Source organism: Diabrotica virgifera, chromosome 4 (assembly GCF_917563875.1).
Source record: "Diabrotica virgifera virgifera chromosome 4, PGI_DIABVI_V3a".
NCBI lineage: Eukaryota > Metazoa > Arthropoda > Insecta > Coleoptera > Chrysomelidae > Diabrotica > Diabrotica virgifera.
The window spans coordinates 80290561-80310302 of record NC_065446.1 but is presented as its reverse complement, the minus strand read 5'-3'; the positions used below and the strand labels follow the sequence as shown (position 1 = coordinate 80310302).

The window sequence follows — 19742 nt, the reverse complement described above, 5'->3', positions numbered from 1 at the left end:
ATACACAATATTTAACATCGTGAGAGCGACAAGGGATCAGATGATCTAATTCCACACAATCACAGTACAATTTACGAAACGGATTCAGCATACAGGGTGGAACAAAAATAATATTATTGATTCGAAAACGTTAATGACTTCCGTACCGTTACAAGTTGTATCTTTGTATGTTTTGTTAGTGGTTTCGATGTTATAAGGTTTTGAAGGGCATAAATACATCTGTTACCGGCTGGCATCCTAGTTTTTATTTCTTGTGATCCGTTATTGTCTTCAGTTATTGCTGTTCCAAGATACTTACATTCTCTGACTCGCTCAAAGATAAAGACATCGATGGTGATGTTCTGTCCGATTCTATCTCTGTTTTGGATATTGCGGCTCATATAAGTATATTTAGTTTCACTTTCATTTACTAGGAGCCCCATCTTCTCTGCTACTTCCTTCTTCCTTTTCTAACCTCACAAAAATCTCCTTCAATCTTTTTTTTTCTTCCTTATTGGCTTTGGATTACTTGATCCATTCAGCCACGATAGATAATAAATTACTGTTTGCTACAATATTCCAAATATAATACATTGCATTACATAATACATTAGGTACATGTGCGCACATATAATACTTATGCACGCACATACATACATACATATGTAGAAGTGGAAACATTTAATTGACCAGTAGTTATACTCCTCATTCATGGCCCTAACCAACTTAAATTAATTTACAAATAATTAAATCGACAAAAAAAAACTACATGCTAATACTAAATACTAATACTAAATGCTAATAAATATATGTTTTTTTTTACACAGCGATAAGGCTTCAACCCGGATCAACCCCGCGGAGGTTTACACCCTCTTTGTGTTTTTAATTTTTTTTTTCTCTTTTTCATTTTTTTATAATTTATTATACTTTTTTTTTTTTTATAAGATTTAATTTTTTTTATACATTTTTTTTTGTATACATATTTTTTTGTATAATTTTTTTTTTTTTTAATTTTTTCAATATAAACTTTTATACAATTCTATTCTTATTACCTCCCTGCAAAATCTACTTAATTCCTTCAATCTTTAATCTGGTGTTTCCTATTAGATCGATATCGTCTGCAAGTGCCAATAGTAAGTTTGGTCCTTCTCGATGAAATATTTTAGTCGGTTGTACGATTCTCGCACTTCTGGTTATGTGTTCCAGAGCTAAGTTGAAGAGTTGTGGGGAAAGTGCATCTCCCTGTCCATCTTACCGTCCATTTGTTTATTTCAAATGTCTCTGAGTACTGTTGTCCAACTCTCACCTTACATCGTAACCGTTCCATACACATCCGTGTCAAATTTACTAGTTTTTTTGGAAACCAAGTTCCTGCCTCGCTGTCCACAGTCTAATCCTGCATATGTACTCTATCAAATGCCTGTTAGAATTCTATGAACATCTGATGAAGCTCACGATTAAAGTCCCGGCATTTTCCATTATCTGTTTTATTGTGAATATCTGGTTAATAGTAGAGCGGTAGATCTTGCACAGATAACGTGTTCTGCAGTTCTGCTTGAAACAAATTAAAGAGAAGAAACTAGCACGGAATAGATCAACACACCTACATTTATAGATTTAGAAAAAGCATATGCTAACATACCTATCTCGAAACTATGGCAGGTATTCCAGGAAACTTCAATCAATCATACACTCATAAAGGCTGTTCAGAATATATACAACAACATGGAAGCCCAGATAAAATTAGGCAACAGAATATCGGAACCATTCAGAGTCAATAAAGGCCTACGACAGGGGTGCTGCATATCACCGACACTTTTTAAAATCTACATTGGTAAAGCTCTCCACCAGTGGAAATCGAAATGCAAAGGAATGGGCATACAGGTGGACGATGATACTTGTTTGTATACCCTCCAATTTGCCGATGATCAAGTTATATGTGCAAATGACAAAGAGGATCTCGAGTACATGACACGAAAATTGAATGAGGAATTTGAAAAATGGGGTTTGATAATGAACATGGAAAAGACGGTGTACCTCTGCGTAGGAGAGGAAACTACTGACCTGCAACTGGAAAACAATCAAACAATAAAACGATGTGAAGACTGTAAATACCTGGGAATAAATTTTAACAAAGAAGGAACGGATGATGCAGAGATAAACAGTAGAATAAATAAAGCTAGAAAATTAATTAAATCTCTGAATGGAATTTTATGGAGTACTGTAAATAGGAAAACAAAGAAAATTGAGAATATATGACACAATGATAAAAAGCACACTGCTGTACGGATCTGAAGCTTGGCGTCTGAAAAAACATCAAATAAGGAAAATAGAAGCCACAGAAATGGACGCACTAGGAAGAGCAGCTAGAAAAACCAAACTTGATTTGATAGGGTTCAAAACAACACAATTAAGGAAGAAATGGGTCTAAAAAAACTGTGACCGACTGCATAGATAGAAAACAACTTATATGGTATGGGCATGTTCAAAGAATGCCAGAAGAAAGACTACCAAAGAAAGTAGCAAAATGGATACCACCGGAACACAGGAAACGAGGAAGACCAAAGAAATCGTGGATGGAAGGAGTTCGAAGATCAATGAGCGAACGAGGATTGACAGAGGACGATTGTAATGATAGGACGCGATGGCAATTGGGCATCGGACAACGTCGCAGGACGTTCTAACCCGAATCTATATATATATATATATATATATATATATATATATATATATATATATATATATATATATATAGTAGAGCGGTTCGGTCTAAATCCCCAACGATTTCTTCTGTGTATGTTTTGGTTCTTTCTAGCTGCATGTTGCTTGATAACGAGTCCGTCTTACCAAATGTACATGCTTATTTATACTTAGGGGGCGGGAAGAAGGTCTGAAAGAAACTGTGCGCCCATTAGCCACTTTTTGAAACATGTTTCTTACATGACATGTACCAAAATCATCGCAAACGTCCAATCAGGATATGGTACTGAAATGTCCACAGTCTAACCCTGCATATTATGTAATCTATCAAATGCCTGTTAGAATTCTATGAACATCTGATGAAGCTCACGATTAAAGTCCCGGCATTTTCCATTATTTGTTTTATTGTGAATATCTGGTTAATATTAGAGCGGTTCGGTCTAAATCCCCAACGATTTCTTCTGTGTATGTTTTGGTTCTTTCTAGCTGCATGTTGCTTGATAACGAGTCCGTCTTACCAAATGTACAAGCTTATTTATACTTAGAGGGTGGGAAGAAGGTCTGAAAGAAACTGTGCGCCCATTAGCCAATTTTTGAAATATGTTTCTTACATGACATGCACCAAAATCATCGCAAACGTCCAATCCAGGATATGGTACTGAAATAAGAAAAGTTTACCTGTAAATAAAAATTCGTTCTTCTCATCGGTTGTCATTGATATAACGTAATCCCCAGCTTTGTGAATGGCTGAAAAACTTGTAATATATCCTCCTACAATATGGTGACTCCAAACTTGTATGGAGCCGTTTTCTAAAGCTACAAGTAGCGTTCCTACACGTGGATCAGTCTTTCTGGCATTCAAGAACAACATAGTATGGATTGCTAATTTTTTTAAATGAAATATTTCTTCTGGTACATTGATGCTTGAAACTCTCCGATCTCTTGGAGTTCGACTATCCTTAACGAGAGTTGCAGGACCTACAATAATATATTATACAGGGTGTAACAAAAATGCAGGTCATAAATTAAATCACATATTCTGGGATCAAAAATAGTTCGATTGAACCTAACTTACCTTAGTACAAAGGTGCACATAAAAAAGTTACAGCCCTTTTAAGTTACAAAATGAAAATCGATTTTTTCCAATATATCGAAAACTATTAGATATTTTTTATTGAAAATGGACATGTAGTATTCTTATGGTAGGGACATCTCAAAAAAATAATAACAGTGTTTGTACACCCCATAAAAATTGTTTGTGGGTTTTGTTCCCTTAAACCCCGCAAACTTTTGTGTACGTTCCAATCAAATTATTACTGCGGTACCATTAGTTAAACACAATGCTTTTAAAACTTTTTTGTTTCTTAATATTTTTTCGATAAGCCAGTTTTTATCGAGATGCGGCTTCTTTTTTAATATGTTTACATAAACATTTTGTGGGGGTTTTGTTCCCTAAAACGCCCCAAATGTTTGTACATTCCAGTTAAATTATTTTTGTGGTACCATTAGTTAAACACAATGTTTTAGCTTTCTTGCCTCTTAGTATTTTTTCGATAAACGATATTTCCGACAAACGAAGACAGAAGATTCTACAGATAATTTTAAAACAATTTAACCCAATTCACTTAGTCCGAAAATGCTTCCTAAGGGAGCTAGAGCTCTTTGAAGATGGCGTCTTGTAATGAGTTTTTCCTAAATACCTCCAGAACGCTTCCGTTTAGAAAAACAAAAATTGGCATGCGTATTTATCTTCCAGAGATAAATCTATTCCATCTATTGCGAATTTTTAGTACCGATCCTAGGCGTCCGTTTTGGGTAGGGTAACGGTTATTTTATCGCATAACTTTTTTGTCTTTAATTTTTAAGCATTTTTGACTCTGAATTATTAAAGTGTGAGGTATTCTAATACTAAAAGGTACTCTTGCTTTAAGTCGATAGGATACACCGTTTTCTAGAAAAACCGATTTGAAAATTTTTCGTTCTTTGAATTTCAAAAAAAAAATTCAAAAAAAACCTATTTAGAAAGACGAAAACTGGTACATTTATTTATATTCCAGAGTTGAATCGATTTCATTAATTGCGAATTTCTAGTAACGGTCATAGGCGTTTGTTTTGGGTAGGTCAACAGTTATTTTATAGCATAACTTTTTTGTCTTTAATTTTTAAGCATTTTTGACACTAGATTATTAAATTATGAGGTATTCGAGTACTAAAAGTTACTCTTGTTTTAAGTTAGTAAAATACATCGTTTTTTTTTTGAAAATTTTTTTCAATTTTTTTTTAAATTCCAAAAACGAAAAATTTTCAAATCGATTTTTCTAGAAAACGGTGTCAAAAATGCTTAAAAATTAAAGACAAAAAAGTTATGCGATAAAATAACCGTTGCCCTACCCAAAACGGACGTCTATAACCGATACTAGAAATTCACAACAGATGGAATCGATTCATTTCTGGAAAGTAAATATGCATACCAATTTTCGTTTTTCTAAATAGAAGCGTTCTGGAGGTATTGAAGAAAAACTAATTACATGAGGCCATCTTCAAAGAGCTCTAGCTCCCTTAGGAAGCATTTTCGGACTAGGTGAATTGGGTTAAATTGTCTTAAAATTATCTGAGAAATCTCCTGTCTTCGTTTGTCGGTAGAGTTTCTGAACACCCTGTATATTCTTACTTACCACGTAAAAATTTGTATTGGATTTTACAAATGTTCAAAATATCTCGATTAAAACTGACTTTCTGGTCGGAGAATTACAAGGAGACAAAAAAGTTTTAAAAACATTTTTTATACCTAACTAATGGAACGTACACAATTATTTGGGGGGTTTAAGGGAACAAAACCCTCATAAAATTTTTATGGGGTGCACAAACTTCACTTTTATTTCTTTTTAAAGACGATCCTGCCATAAGAATGCCACATGTCCATTTTCAATAAAAAATCTCTAATAATTTTCAATATATTGGAAAAAATCGATTTTTATTTTGTAACTTCAAGGGGCTATAACTTTTTTTATGTGCACATTTTTGTACTAAGGTAAGTTAGGTTCAGTCGAACTATTTTTGGTCCCAGAACATGTGATTTAATTTATGACCTGTATTTTTGATACACCCTGTATAGTAGGGTGGAGCGCTGTTATATGGAGAAAAATGAAATAATAATTTTTACAAACGCGGGGTGCGGAATCGACGCTACTGTGGGAAAGGATTGGAAAAGTTAATTGTCATTTTTTTATATTATGACTAACATCTGCCCCAACGTGATTCAAATTTTGAAATTTGAAAAAAAAATTTTTGCCTTTTTACCTACGCGGGGTGCGGTATCAATTCGCTTCTAGGATATGAATCGAAAACTTCAATAACACTTATTTCTATTTTTATCAGAATAACTGCCCCAGCGCTACTTAAATTGATCTATTTTGAATTTTGCGCCAAACCCCGACCTAACGCTGCAACAAAAGAGTTATAACCTGTCACAGGAGTCGACCTTCACTCTCCCACTCAATTTCAATTATAAGTAAGTAGAACACAAAACAATAGGTTTGTTCCAACTTGATACAAAACCGTTCTTGAACGGTTACGACTATGCGCAGTAACGAAAGATGTGTTACTGCGCATAATTATTCGTAATTGCCCATGCGTATAACGATTGAAGAACGGTTTTGTATCGAGTTGGAACAAACCTATTATTAGCTAGAATTATTAAAGTTTTCCACGATAAGTATATAACATTATTGAAACCTTATGAAGTCAGGAAGGACGAAGACGGTTACAAAGAGAAGCTATTAAAGTTTGGTGAGGATAGCAAGAAATTGTTTGATATTGCAACTTGCAAATGTTTAGAGTTCAGAGATTGCAACTGTCCTAGAAACCGAAAGATTCCAATACCGGAACGAAATTTCTTAATCGACCAACGAACTGACCATAAAATAATGATTAATAGTTTAGATCGTGAAACGACCAAAAAAATTGAGATGGATTTACATAGATTACACCAACAAGAGCAACGTGAAAAACAAATAGTCTTGCAAATAGGGGTGGAATCCATTACTAGTACTTCTAGATTACCTACAACTTCAAAGATACGACCGAATGTCCAACAGCCAGATACATTGAACAAAAGCGGTGAAATTGAGGACTTCCAATCGCAATCGATTATTTCCACTTCTTCACTCACAATGACTGATGTCACATTTCCGGTTGTTGCCAGAACATTAAATCGGTTTGGGGTTTCAGATCGTGCTGGAGTAGCAATCATTTCTGCAGCTTTCCACGACATTGGTTTCATTACTGAAAACGATTTGCTCGAAAAGCTCGTTCTAAAGCTAGGACTACTTTGCAACTCTATTCTGACATTTCTTTCCTCGAACTCTATCGATGTAAATCAAATAATGGCTGTTGGTTGTGATGGGACTGTCGTTAACCAAGGAAACAAAGATGGCGTTATTCGTTTATTGGATATCAAGTTTCCACCTCCACTCTAATGGTTCATATGCCAACTACACGTCAATGAACTGACATTGCATCATATTTTTCAACATGTAGATGGCACTAGAAGTGGACCAAAAGGTTTCACAGGTGCCATCGGCAAGGCAGTTACTAACTGTGAAGTATTACCCATTGTTTCGTTTCATGCAATTATATGTACGTTGCCCGATATTACCAAATCGATACAGGAATTAAGCACCGATTAAATATATCTACTACAAATATGTCAGTTTATCAATAGTGGACATTGTGATGAAAGTTTTGTAAAAAAAATCCTGGTAAACTAGTTTACCCTAGATGGTTGACAATGGTTAATCGGATATTGAGATTATATGTCTCAAGCCAAACTCCGTCAGAAAACCTAATTATACTAAGCACATTTATTTTAACGGTCTATGCTCCTATGTGGTTCAGGATCAAGACTAGGCCAATTTGTATTTTTGGTGCCAAAACATTTATATGATACGATAAAACTGTAGCTCTATTTGCCAAACCACTTGAAGAATGTTCCCAGTCACACAGAGAAATGCATTCTTTGGACATTCAGAGAATCTACTACTAGGAATGTTAGCTGAAAACAGACAGTACGTCAGAGAAGTTGCACTCCGCAGAATATTTAAGATCAGAGAGACATCATACATAGGAGCCTTACATATTTTCCAAGTACCTACTTTAAATATGGATGCCGATGATTACATCGATATGATAGATTGGAAAACCAAGACAGAACCTTCACTTACGAAGAATTTAAGTACCGAAAGGATATCTCAGGCCATCCCCAAGATCTATCCCCATCTCAACAAGCAGTAAGAAAGGAATTATTAAAATACCAATCTGAACTCAGGTCGTCAGGTAAAACGGTGAAGTTGAGAGGAAATAGGCTTATAGTTGATGGTCAATCTATAACACTGGAAAAACTGTCTATTACTACTACTAACAAGACTGCTGAAGTAACCGACACATTATTGGATGAAACCAGAAAAACAAATCGTTACCCCACTAGAGCAGCATCTTCAAAAAATTAACTTTTTTTTACTGTATACTGTACTTATAGTTTTTTTTTCACCTTTTTTTGTTTTCTAGAATAGTTTTAATTTAATAATCAGTAATACTGGTACGCTATATTAATTATTGTAACATGAATTCGTTTCTGAAATACACTAATTACACTCCTATTGATACAAAAGTAGTTGACTCCATAAACGAATATAATTTGTGTTCCAATGAGAACTACTCTTTTCGTATTTTGCACCAAAATATTAGGTCCATTATTAAAAATTTTGATGAGTTTAATATTTACACACAACAAATAGAAAATGATATTGATTGTTTTGTATTAACTGAAACCAGACAAGTGGCATGTATAGATATTTTTAAATTGGAAGGATATAATATCCATTATAACGAGGGTAATTTCAATCAAAATGACGGTGTGATAATATTCATAAAAAATAACCTTGACTACGAGGTGGAAATAGTAGAGGTTAACATTTTTAAATTCTTAAAATTAAAAATTAAACTCAATAACATAATGATACTTATTACAGCAATATACCGTTCGCCTGCAACCTCAGAAAGTGCGTTTATTGTAGCCTTAGAAAGTTATTTAAATATAATAAAAGCAGAACCAATCACATATAACATTATTGTTGGCGATATTAATTTTGACATACTTGCAGACGATGAAATCGCTAATACTTATTTAAATTTACTGTCCGAATATAATTTTCATTCATTAATAAACAAAATAACGAGACCAAATAAATCGGGAGGTAGCTGTATAGATCATATGTTTGTTAAATCCACTAAAGAGTCTATTGAAGATATTTGCTCTCCTTTCATTATTACATCTTTAACTACCGATCACTTCTGTACAATAGGAGAACTAAACATTAACATGAACATTATTTGTAAAAAAAATATTAATAAATTTAAAAATAGTTACATTAATTATAACACATTAAGAGAAATACTAAGAAAGTATGATTGGAGCGAAATTTTCCTTTTACGTGACGTACAAGATATTGCAACTAAAATTGTAACAACTCTTCAAAAGAAAATAAAAGAATCTACTTATGAAAAAAAAATAAAACGGAACGAAGTTAAACGGAAAAAATGGATAACGTCTGGCATAATAAAATCAATAGACACAAAAAATAAATTATATAAAAAAATGATCCAAAATCCACATAATGAAATTCTTAAACAAGAATACAAAAATTACAAAAATTTTTTGACAAATTTAATAAAAAATACTAAGGCAGAATATTTCAAAAACGTAATTACTAACAAACCCGATAGTAGAAATACGTGGAAGGTTATTCGTGAACTGACCCAAACTGAGGTAAATTCTGTAGGCGTTAAACAGTTAGTAGAGGGTGACCGGATTATGAACTCTGATTTGGATATCGCTAATACCTTCAATAATTATTTTTCAACTATTGGTGAAAAACTGGCTAACAATATAAAAAAACCGCCATCATATAATCCGAATAGAATCTCAGTCGCTCAAAGTGCTTTTTTTGATCCAATAACTGAAAGTGAAGTTATAGCGATTATTCAATCCCTTAAGTTGAATAAAGCTCCCGGACCTGATTTATTAAAGGCAGAAATATTAAAAGAAGTTTCAGGAGAAATTGTATCCCCTTTAACATATTTATTAAATAAAATTATAGAAAATGGAAAATGTCCAACAGAATTTAAAGACGCAATTATCAAACCTGTATATAAATCAGGAAATAAGGATTTAAGCCAAAATTACCGCCCAATTTCACTAATCTCAAGCCTTGCAAAAATTATGGAAAAAGCGATTAAAACTCGGATGCTAAAATTTTTAGACCTACATAAAATCATATCTAATAATCAATTTGGCTTTGTTGAAGGCAGAGGTACAGATGATGCAATTGCTTCACTAATGGGTTGCATTTATGATTCAGTTGATAGAGGTAAGCCCACATTATGTGTATTTTTAGACTTGGCTAAAGCTTTCGACACAGTAAGCCATAAGCAACTCTTGGAAACTTTGGCTGATGTAGGTTTCAGAGGCAACGTATTAAGATTTTTTGAAAGTTATCTAGATAATAGGGTACAAAGGGTAAAAATAAATGAAAGTATGAGTGAGAGAAATGTGGTGAAGTACGGTGTTCCGCAAGGAACGATTCTTGGTCCATTGTTGTTTATAATTTATGTTAATAATTTATTGTCAATGAAATTAAAAGGTAAAATTATTAGTTATGCAGATGACACAGCTGTACTGTATACTGCAGATAATTGGGAGAATCTAAAATTATTGGCTGAAGAAGATTTAAAAAATTGTTTTGATTGGTTTGCACACAAACAACTAACTGTTAACTTCACAAAAACTTTCTTTTTGCCTTTTGGATCTTACAAAACAAGTCTGCCTAACTACGAAACACTAATAATATCCAATGAAGGATATAAGGATCAACATATTCTGTCTGCTCATTCTGTAAAGTATTTGGGAATTACAATTGATAGCCATTTAAAATGGAACCTACATATTGCGAATGTGACTAAAAACCTTCGAAGTTTACTCTATAAATTTAAATACTTAAGCAATATTTTAGAACAGCGCCTTTTAAAAACTATGTACTTTGCCTTAGTAGAATCTAGATTATGCTATGGGATTCTTGGGTGGGGCGGGGCGTATGGCAATCATTTGGAACAACTAAATGTCGTCCAAAGAAAAATTTTAAAATCAATTTATCGCAAGCCCAAGCTTTACTCCACTGAATTATTATACAAGGAAACTAATATTTTTGATATTAGGCAGCTTTATTTTAAAGCGGTTACTGTATATCAATATAAAAATAAACAAACACTACAGTTTCCCTTGCATGAATACTCCACCAGAAACAGGAATAAAGCGATACCCCCTAAAAGTGAAAAAACAATTGGACAGCGTTGTTTCACTTACCTAGGACCTAGGTCCTTTAACGTTTTACCCATAAATGTTCAGAATGTCAAGAACATAAAACAATTTAAAAATAAATTAAAGAAATATATTATAGACACGCCTCTTTCAGTAATACATGAATTAATTGAAGTTAGAAAATAAAACAAGTGTTTGAATATTGGACTCATAGTTGTTGTACTTAATTGTGTTTTTTTTTCTCATTTGTTGCTGTTATTTTTTGATAAATACATCGTAGGGATGCTGTATTTTTAAATTTTTTCCAGATTTTGAAATATAATTATTTTCTTTAATTATTTAATTATTCAAAAAACAATGTAATGCTCTTTGCTTTTTCTTTGTTCTCTTATTATTAAGTAATAGATATTATATTATTGTATTGCCTGTGAAAAGATAGTGTGTACCTACTCAGGATATTTTTGTTACATAATGAACCAAATTGACCACTGCACAAGCATTCTGCTTCAAGTGGTATTTTTGTGTTTATTTATAGGGAATTACAGTGATTTTAATGTATTACCATTGTATGTATTGTATCTTTTCTCTGAATAAACATTATTTATATTATTATATTTATATATATATCATAGGCCATCACGGAAAAATTCCGTGTCACACACAATCCTCTAAAAGGTATGTCAAATTAGTTACAGAAGCAAGTGCTGCTCTCTATGGGTCACGGAGGAGAGGCGGATTCATTAATAATAGGCTCAAATCATGCCTTTTGATGCCTAAATTTGATACCAAGAAAGACTATCGTTCACAATGAGTTTTTATGTTATTCTTCAATTTGTAATCATTTTTGGAAGTTATATTTCTTTAGGCGCGATTAAGAGTAAAATTTCATTATACTGCGCGCATGCGCACACAGAGAGTATGGCGTTTAGTTGCTAAATCTTTCTAGTTATGGTTCATTTCACGAATATACGACTGTTTTGGATTATCGCGACAACGAATATTTTAGTGTACAACATAAGAAGTACGAAAGTAAATGGCTCTAATAATTATTCCAATAAACAACAATGTAATTTGCAATTTAATTTCGTTTTTCATATTTTGCACAATCAAATATTCGTTGTCGAGATAATCCAACACAGTCGTAGGTTGGTGGAATAGGGTATATGTATAAATATATCAGTGCAAGAAAAGGCGTGAAAAGAATATATTAGTGTTTTTAGTAAATATATTTATTATAATTTTTGTGTCTTTGGATTTGCCTTCCTCAGGAGTAAGATGAGTATTATTAAAACATTTTATTGTATATTAATTCACCTTGTCTGTTTGTTACCGTGAATTGTCATTAGGTACGTCCGAACCGATACAGACACAGCCTTTGTAGTGTATTTGGTATAGCATTCGGCTAGAGATCGAGGGTCTTGAGTTCGAATCCAGTGCAATCCTATTTTTTTTTTTTTTGAAAGCGGTAAGCACAAAATTAGTTTGGTGTTTAAAAAAATTCAAACAAACTGTTTAAAGTATATTTATTTTTAAGAAATCATATAATAGAAGTATAACTTCTTACGTGCGTACAAAGTACACACACATTCTTTTTTTACTTTATATTGACTATTTTTCTTTTTCTTTTTCTTCATATTATAGTCCTAATAGCTTAAATAAATGAATAGAACATTATTGTTGACTCTATGGAATTTTTTTTAGAAAATATTTTTTTTACAAAATTCCAAAATTTCATTCACCTTGGGGCACTTTTCAGACTGAAAATACGAAAAAATGTCATCTAAGTTTTTCATTCAAAAATGAAAGACGCATCAATTTCGCACCCCGCGAAAATGAAATTCGAAAAAATAAATTTGCGCTCCACCCTTCTGTATAGTGAGGGGCAAAATTATGAAATGCATTATTTTGTTTGGGAATGGGCGATTTTGAAGACAAATCCCGAAAGAGGTCGATTTGTATTTGTAAATTATGATTTTTTGGCATATATAGATATCATATTATTGATGTCATCCATATGTGTGTGATAACGTAATCGATGAGTTTTTTAAATGAGAGTAGCGGTCATGTGCTAGCTCATTTGAAAGGTTATTCAATTCTCTATTCGGTGATACAAACTTTAACATAATTCAAAAATGAATAACCATTTTCAATTTCGTTTCAACACGAAACTACAGCTGCATCATTATTCCAGTTGAATCAGAGAGTGCAGCAAGCACCTCCACCGGTTTCGAAACTTATTAGTCTCTCGTCAGGAGGCACATATGCTGCTCTCTCTGACCCAACTAGGACAAACCCCAGCGTGCAGTCACGGATTGCAACGAACGAAATGGCAGGGATGCCCTAGCGGCAACTGCTATCAAAAAACTAAGTTTTCAATCTAATAGCACATAAAACAACATCCAAAAATGTTATTCTACGTCCTACCAGACTGAAAACAATGTTAACCTTCTCTGGTAACACCTCCGAGGCTTCTACAATTTGCAAGCCATAACGGATGCTGAGACTAAGGAAGATGAGGGAATTTTACAATTTATAATTCACGTCACATCTGCTCAGCGCGGTAAAGTTCCAACGAGAATGGTTCCCTTCGTACTCCAATCGGAGTAAACATGTAAATCAAAAATGAATAATCATTATCGTTGGGACTTTACCACGCTGAGCAGATGGGACATGAATTATAAATTGTAAAATTCCCTTATCTTCCTTAGTCTTAGCATCCGTTATGGCTTGCAAATTGTAGAAGCCTCGGAGGTGTTACCAGAGAAGGTTAACATTGTTTTCAGTCTGGTAGGATGTAGAATAACATTTTTGGATGTTGTTTTATGTACTATTAGATTGAAAACTTAGTTTTTTGATAGCAGTTGCCGCTAGGGCATCCCTGCCATTTCGTTCGTTGCAATCCGTGACTGCACGCCAGGGTTTGTCCTAGTTGGGTCAGAGAGAGCAGCATATGTGCCTCCTGATGAGAGACTAATAAGTTTCAAAACCGGTGGAGGTGCTTGCTGCACTCTCTGATTGAACTGGAATAATAATGCGGCTGTAGTTTCGTGTTGCAACGAAATTGAAAATGGTTATTCATTTTTTATTTACATGTTTACTCCTATTGGAGTACGAAGGGAACCGTTCTCGTTGGAACTTTACCGCGCTGAGTAGATGGGATGTGAATTATAAATTGTAATATTCCCTCATCTTCCTTAGTCTCAGCATCCGTTATGGCTTGCAAATTGTAGAAGCCTCGGAGGTGTTACCAGAGAAGGTATCCATTGTTTTCAGTCTGGTAGGATGTAGAATAACATGTTGTTTTATGTGCTATTAGAGTGAAAACTTAGTTTTTTTTATTAACATAATTATTTATATAGAGTGACTTGACGATGATACTCATGTTGTTGTACCACAAAATTTTGGTGTAACTATACACTCACCGGCACAAAGTTCAATTAAGTTTGACAATTTATAACTTTATTATTTGTACTCTGATTTTCAAGATTTTTGCATCAGTGTGTAGGTACATGTATTGAAGTCGTTTGATATTATTCCGGTAAGAAAAATTTTTTGCTTAGATGGCATTATACGGGGATGAATGGAAGCGTTGTAGTTTCTCCTAATTTTAAAAAATTCTGTGGAAAAATTGCAGGGCTGGTTTTGTTTCATACTCCTTTTGTATTATCCTGGAGGTATCCCTAAGATTTTGTTTTTTGAATTATCCGAATATCTCTTTTCTTGTAAGACCTGCACAATTTTTTGTAAATAAAAGCACTGATTGACTCATAAACATAAATATCTTAAATAGAGGTCGGATTGATAAAAGTAGAATGGCCCAGATCTTAATCCTTTCTATGATAGAGTTAATAAATTTGATACCCTGTTATGGCCCTGGTAGAGGAATATCGGGCTATTCCCCAGACAAAGATAACACATCTTATACATTGGATGCCAAACAGATTGCGAGCAGCCGTTGCTGCGAGAGGTGGACATACCCGCTATTGAATTGTTTTGTTTTGTTGGTTATTTTGTTTTGTGTTGTTAATTTTAGTGCGTTGGATATTTTTAATTAAAAAAACCTTCAAAGCAGTGTTTTTATTTACAGCTTTTACAAAAAAATATTCGGATAATTAAAAAAATAAAATCTTAGGGATACCTCCAGGATAAAACACAAGGAGTATTTGTAACAAAATCATTCTCCAATTTTGCCACAGAATTTTTTAAAGTTAGGAGAAAATACAATGCTTCCATTCACCCCGTAAAATGGCCCCCGTATAATAACAAAGATATTCGTTGTGAAGCTATTTCCTTGTGGCATTTTTATAATCAACTATTTATAATGGGAAATAAGCCACAATTTTACCAAAAAAATATTTTATTAACGTTTCGAAGCCCAAATCGGGTTTCTTTGTCAAAATATAAAATACTACTAAAATAAACAAAAATGTTGTTGCTAAGTAAAAAAAATTCTTCTAATAATTTATTTAATCTGACTCATTTATATTGGCAATTCAGACGTATATTATACATTTTAAAGTAGAAGCGTTGATTGTAGAAGACTTTAAAATGATATCGTCAATATTTATGAGTTGCGTTCCTAGGACGACTTTACTAAAAGATAGTTCATTCGATTACATGAAATCAATCCCAACTCAAGAATATCCGTCACAAAAAAATATCATAGCATGTGATCTGTCTTTAAAAATACAACCATAATGCAACGATGGCAGTAAAATTCTCGCGTTAGAGATTCCATAGTAAATCACGAGGGAAAACCAGGAAAAAACCTCGTGATACTATCCCGACATCGTAAGTATTTGGTCTTACATTTAATTTACTTTCAAAAAACTAATACCAAATTCTGACTTTAATATGTTTAAATTATAGATAATATTAACAATACATAGATATACAATAAGTAATACTAAAATATAAAATTTGTAGGTACTAACTCGATATGTTATTGAGATACTAATCGTGGTATTTTCTTTCTATTGACTTCCTCTTTCAGTATGGGTAACCACATCCTACTGCATTCTACCGAGGAATTTGCGACACAATTGGTTTCATTTAGCATAATTAGAGCCGCTTCTTTGATTTTGCTCTTTTTACTATTTGATTCTTTTATGACTATACTTGAATCTCTCCATTAAACTCTAAGTTCATTATCCCATGCGTGTTGACATATTTGAGATCTATCGAGTTCTCTATTTTTAATATAAGACTGATGTTCACTTATTCTAACGTTTAATGGTCTTGATGTGTGACCTAAATAAAATTGTTCGCACAAGGTATTTTATAAATGCAATTCTTTGTTCTTTCTTGGTCATTGCTGGTTCAGTTTTAGATATAATAGATCTCAATGTGTTTGTTGTTTTGAATGTTATTGAAATGTTGAATTTATTTCCTATTGTTTTAAGTTTCTCAGATAGTCCTTTTATATATGGTATTGATATTTTCCTCGTATTATTTCTTGTGAATGTTGTAGGATCCCGTTCTAAGTTGTTCTGTTCCATTTGATCCAATCTTGACAATTCCTTATTTATAAACGATAAAGGATAATCATTTTTTAATAAAACATATGTTAACAATTGTTTTTTTTTTCTAAAAATGAATTTTCGTTAGAACAAGTAATTTTGGCTCTATCATATAAGGATTTAATAATTCCCTTTTTAACGTTGATGTTGTGATTTGATTTGTGATTAAGAGGAAACAGTAGCGATCAACAGGTAGCGAAAACGCGTTCCAAGATTGCGGCTGTAATTTTAAATATTTTTTCGAGATATTTGGCACACGTATTCGTAATATAATAAAGAATGGCGGTACAGAGCCCAATTTGAAAAATATATTAATATGTGGAAATTACTCTGTAATTAAATAATATATTAAAAAAACGAGCCTCTACCGCCATTAACAAAAAAAAAAAAATACATTTTCTTCAAACAAACTTTTTTATCCGATGCCTAGATTTTGTGTCATTTTGGAACTACTAAAATTTTTTATTTCATTAGTAGTTCCAAAATGACACAAAATCTAGGCATCGGATAAAAAAGTTTATTTGAAGAAAGTGTATTTTTTTTGTTCTTCTTAATGGCGGTACAGGCTCGTTTTTTTAATATTGTATTTAATTACAGAGTAACTTCCACATGTTAATATATTTTTCAAATTGGGCTCTGTACCGCCATTCTTTATTATATTACGAATATGTGTGCCAAATATCTCGAAAAAATATTCAAAATTACAGCGGCAATCTTGGAACGCGTTTTGGCTACCTGTTGATCGCTACTGTATCACCTTAAGATATCTGTTGGTGTGTGTTGTTTTTCTATACACTTGAGTCTCATATCCTTCTTTGAGACTAAAACATCGAGGAAAGGTAAAGTGTTATTGTATTCCTTTTCCATTGTAAATTTTATTGTCTCTTCTTGATCGTTTATAATATTCAGGAATGTATCCAACAATTCTGATCTATGAGGCCATATTGAAAACACATCATCTACATATCTCCACCATACTGTGGGTTTTAAATTTTGTTTAGAAATGATATTAGTTTCGAAATGAAATTTCTAAATGAAACCAATTGTGTCGCAAATTACTCGGTAGAATGCAGTAGGATGTGGTAACCCATACTGAAAGAGGAAGTCAATAGAAAGAAAATACCACGATTAGTAAGTAAATAACATATCGAGTTATTTTAGTTATATTATCGAGTACAAACTTTATATTTTAGTATTACTTATTGTATATCTATGTATTATTAATATTATTTATAATTTAAACATATTAAATTCAGAATTTGGTATTAGTTTTTTAAAATTAAATTAAATGTAAGACCAAATACTTACGATGTCGGGATAGTATCACGAGGTTTTTTCCTGGTTTTCCCTCGTGATTTACTATGGAATCTCTAACGCGGGAATTTTACTGTCATCGTTGCATTTGGTTGTCTTTTTAAAGACAGATCACATGATATGATATTTTTTTGTGACGGATATTCTTGAGTTGGGATTGATTTCATGTAATCGATAGAACTATCTTTTAGTAAAGTCGTCCCAGGAACGCAACTCATAAATATTGATGATATCATTTTAAAGTCTTCTACTTTAAAATGTATAATATACGTCTGAATTGCCAATAAAAATGAGTCAGATTAAATAAATTATTAGAAGAATTTTTTTTTACTTAGCAACAACATTTTTGTTTATTTTAGTAGTATTTTATATTTTGACAACGAAACCCGATTTGGGCTTCGAAACGTTAATAAAATATTTTTTTGGTTACATTGTGGCTTATTTCCCATTATAAATAGTTGATTATAAAGATATTCATATCATTAAAAATTTGTACTGGAATCAAACTGGTACGGTCAAAATTGGAGATAACTACACCGATGAAATCTCCATACAACGAGGAGTCAGACAAGGTTGCATTTTGTCACCAACATTGTTTAATGTTTACTCGGACCAGTTATTTAAAAAGGCACTTGAGAGACAGCCATATGGAATAAAAATCAACGGAAAACTACTTAATGTGATAAGATATGCAGACGATACAGTAATTCTGTCAGATAATATTGAAGGTCTCTAAATTCTGCTTGATCGTATTCACGAGATAGGGGAGGAAATGGGCATTAAAATAAACTCAAACAAAACCAAATTTTTAGTGTTTAGTCGTGACCCACATCCCGATGCAAAGCTTCAATTAAACGGAGTCCAAGTTGAGATAGTTCACAAAATGACATATTTGGGAACTGTGATAACGGACCAATTAGATCCAGACATAGAAATAAAACGTAGAATAGCAATGACTAAAACTACTTTTATGAAAATGAAGTCATTTCTTTGCAATAATCATCTCAGTTTAGAACTAAGACAAAGAATGGTCAAGTGCTATGTTTGGTCCGTACTTTTGTATAGTGCAGAAGTGTGGACGCTAAAAGTATCGATCATGAACAGAATTGAAGCATTGGAAATGTGGATTCATAGACAGATGCTGAAGATACCCTGGACAGCAAGAAAAACTAATGAAGGTCAACAAAGATAGAGAACTGCTAAAGACTGTTAAACATCGAAAAATGTCTTATCTGAGACATATAGTGAGGGGAAGTCGATATAAAATATTACAACTGATCCTTAAAGGCAAAATAGAGGGCCGTAGAGGTGTAGGAAGAAAACAAGTTTCTTGGTTAAAAAACATTCGTGAATGGACTCAGATATAAAATGCAGGACAATTATTATTATTCCATATTGCAGAAGATCGAGAAGCCTTCGCAATGGTGATCGCCAACGTCGGATAATTCTGATATGGCACGTGAAGAAGAAGAAATTAACTAAATCTCAAAATGTATTACCTGAAAGTGCGGACTCTGCAGATAAACGTGACGAAACTATTGATGTTCTTTTTTTCTGGGGGATTGAGGACACTTTTCTCGAAGGCATTTCTTCTTGGGCTTTTTCTTTTGATTTTGCTAATTGGTAATATAATTTTATTCTTACTGTTGGCTTGGAAACGTTAAATTTCTTATAAGGTTGTCCAGTTTCAAGTCTCCAAAAAATTAACTCTCCAACGTATGAGCTTGTAGCTAATGTTTCTGGAATTCTCACCACCCCCGAGCTTATATCTTCAGTATGTCTAAGATCCCAGTTTTTGCTAAACGGAAACCAAAGTTTATTATATAACTTAAATAAAATAAAACGATTGGTATACA

General features: G+C 32.9%; 1 protein-coding gene across 1 annotated transcript in view; it reads right to left on the bottom strand.

Annotated features, from left to right (window-relative positions):
- The window catches only part of LOC114331270 (WD repeat-containing protein on Y chromosome), a 97867-nt gene that overhangs the window by 38173 nt on the left and 39952 nt on the right, over positions 1–19742 (bottom strand). The window contains exons 7-8 of the mRNA XM_050649188.1: positions 19386–19684; positions 3358–3657 (exon numbers count right to left, since the gene is read on the bottom strand). Of these exons, the coding sequence (XP_050505145.1) occupies positions 3358–3657; positions 19386–19684 (599 nt within the window). The remainder of the gene's footprint in view (positions 1–3357; positions 3658–19385; positions 19685–19742) is intronic.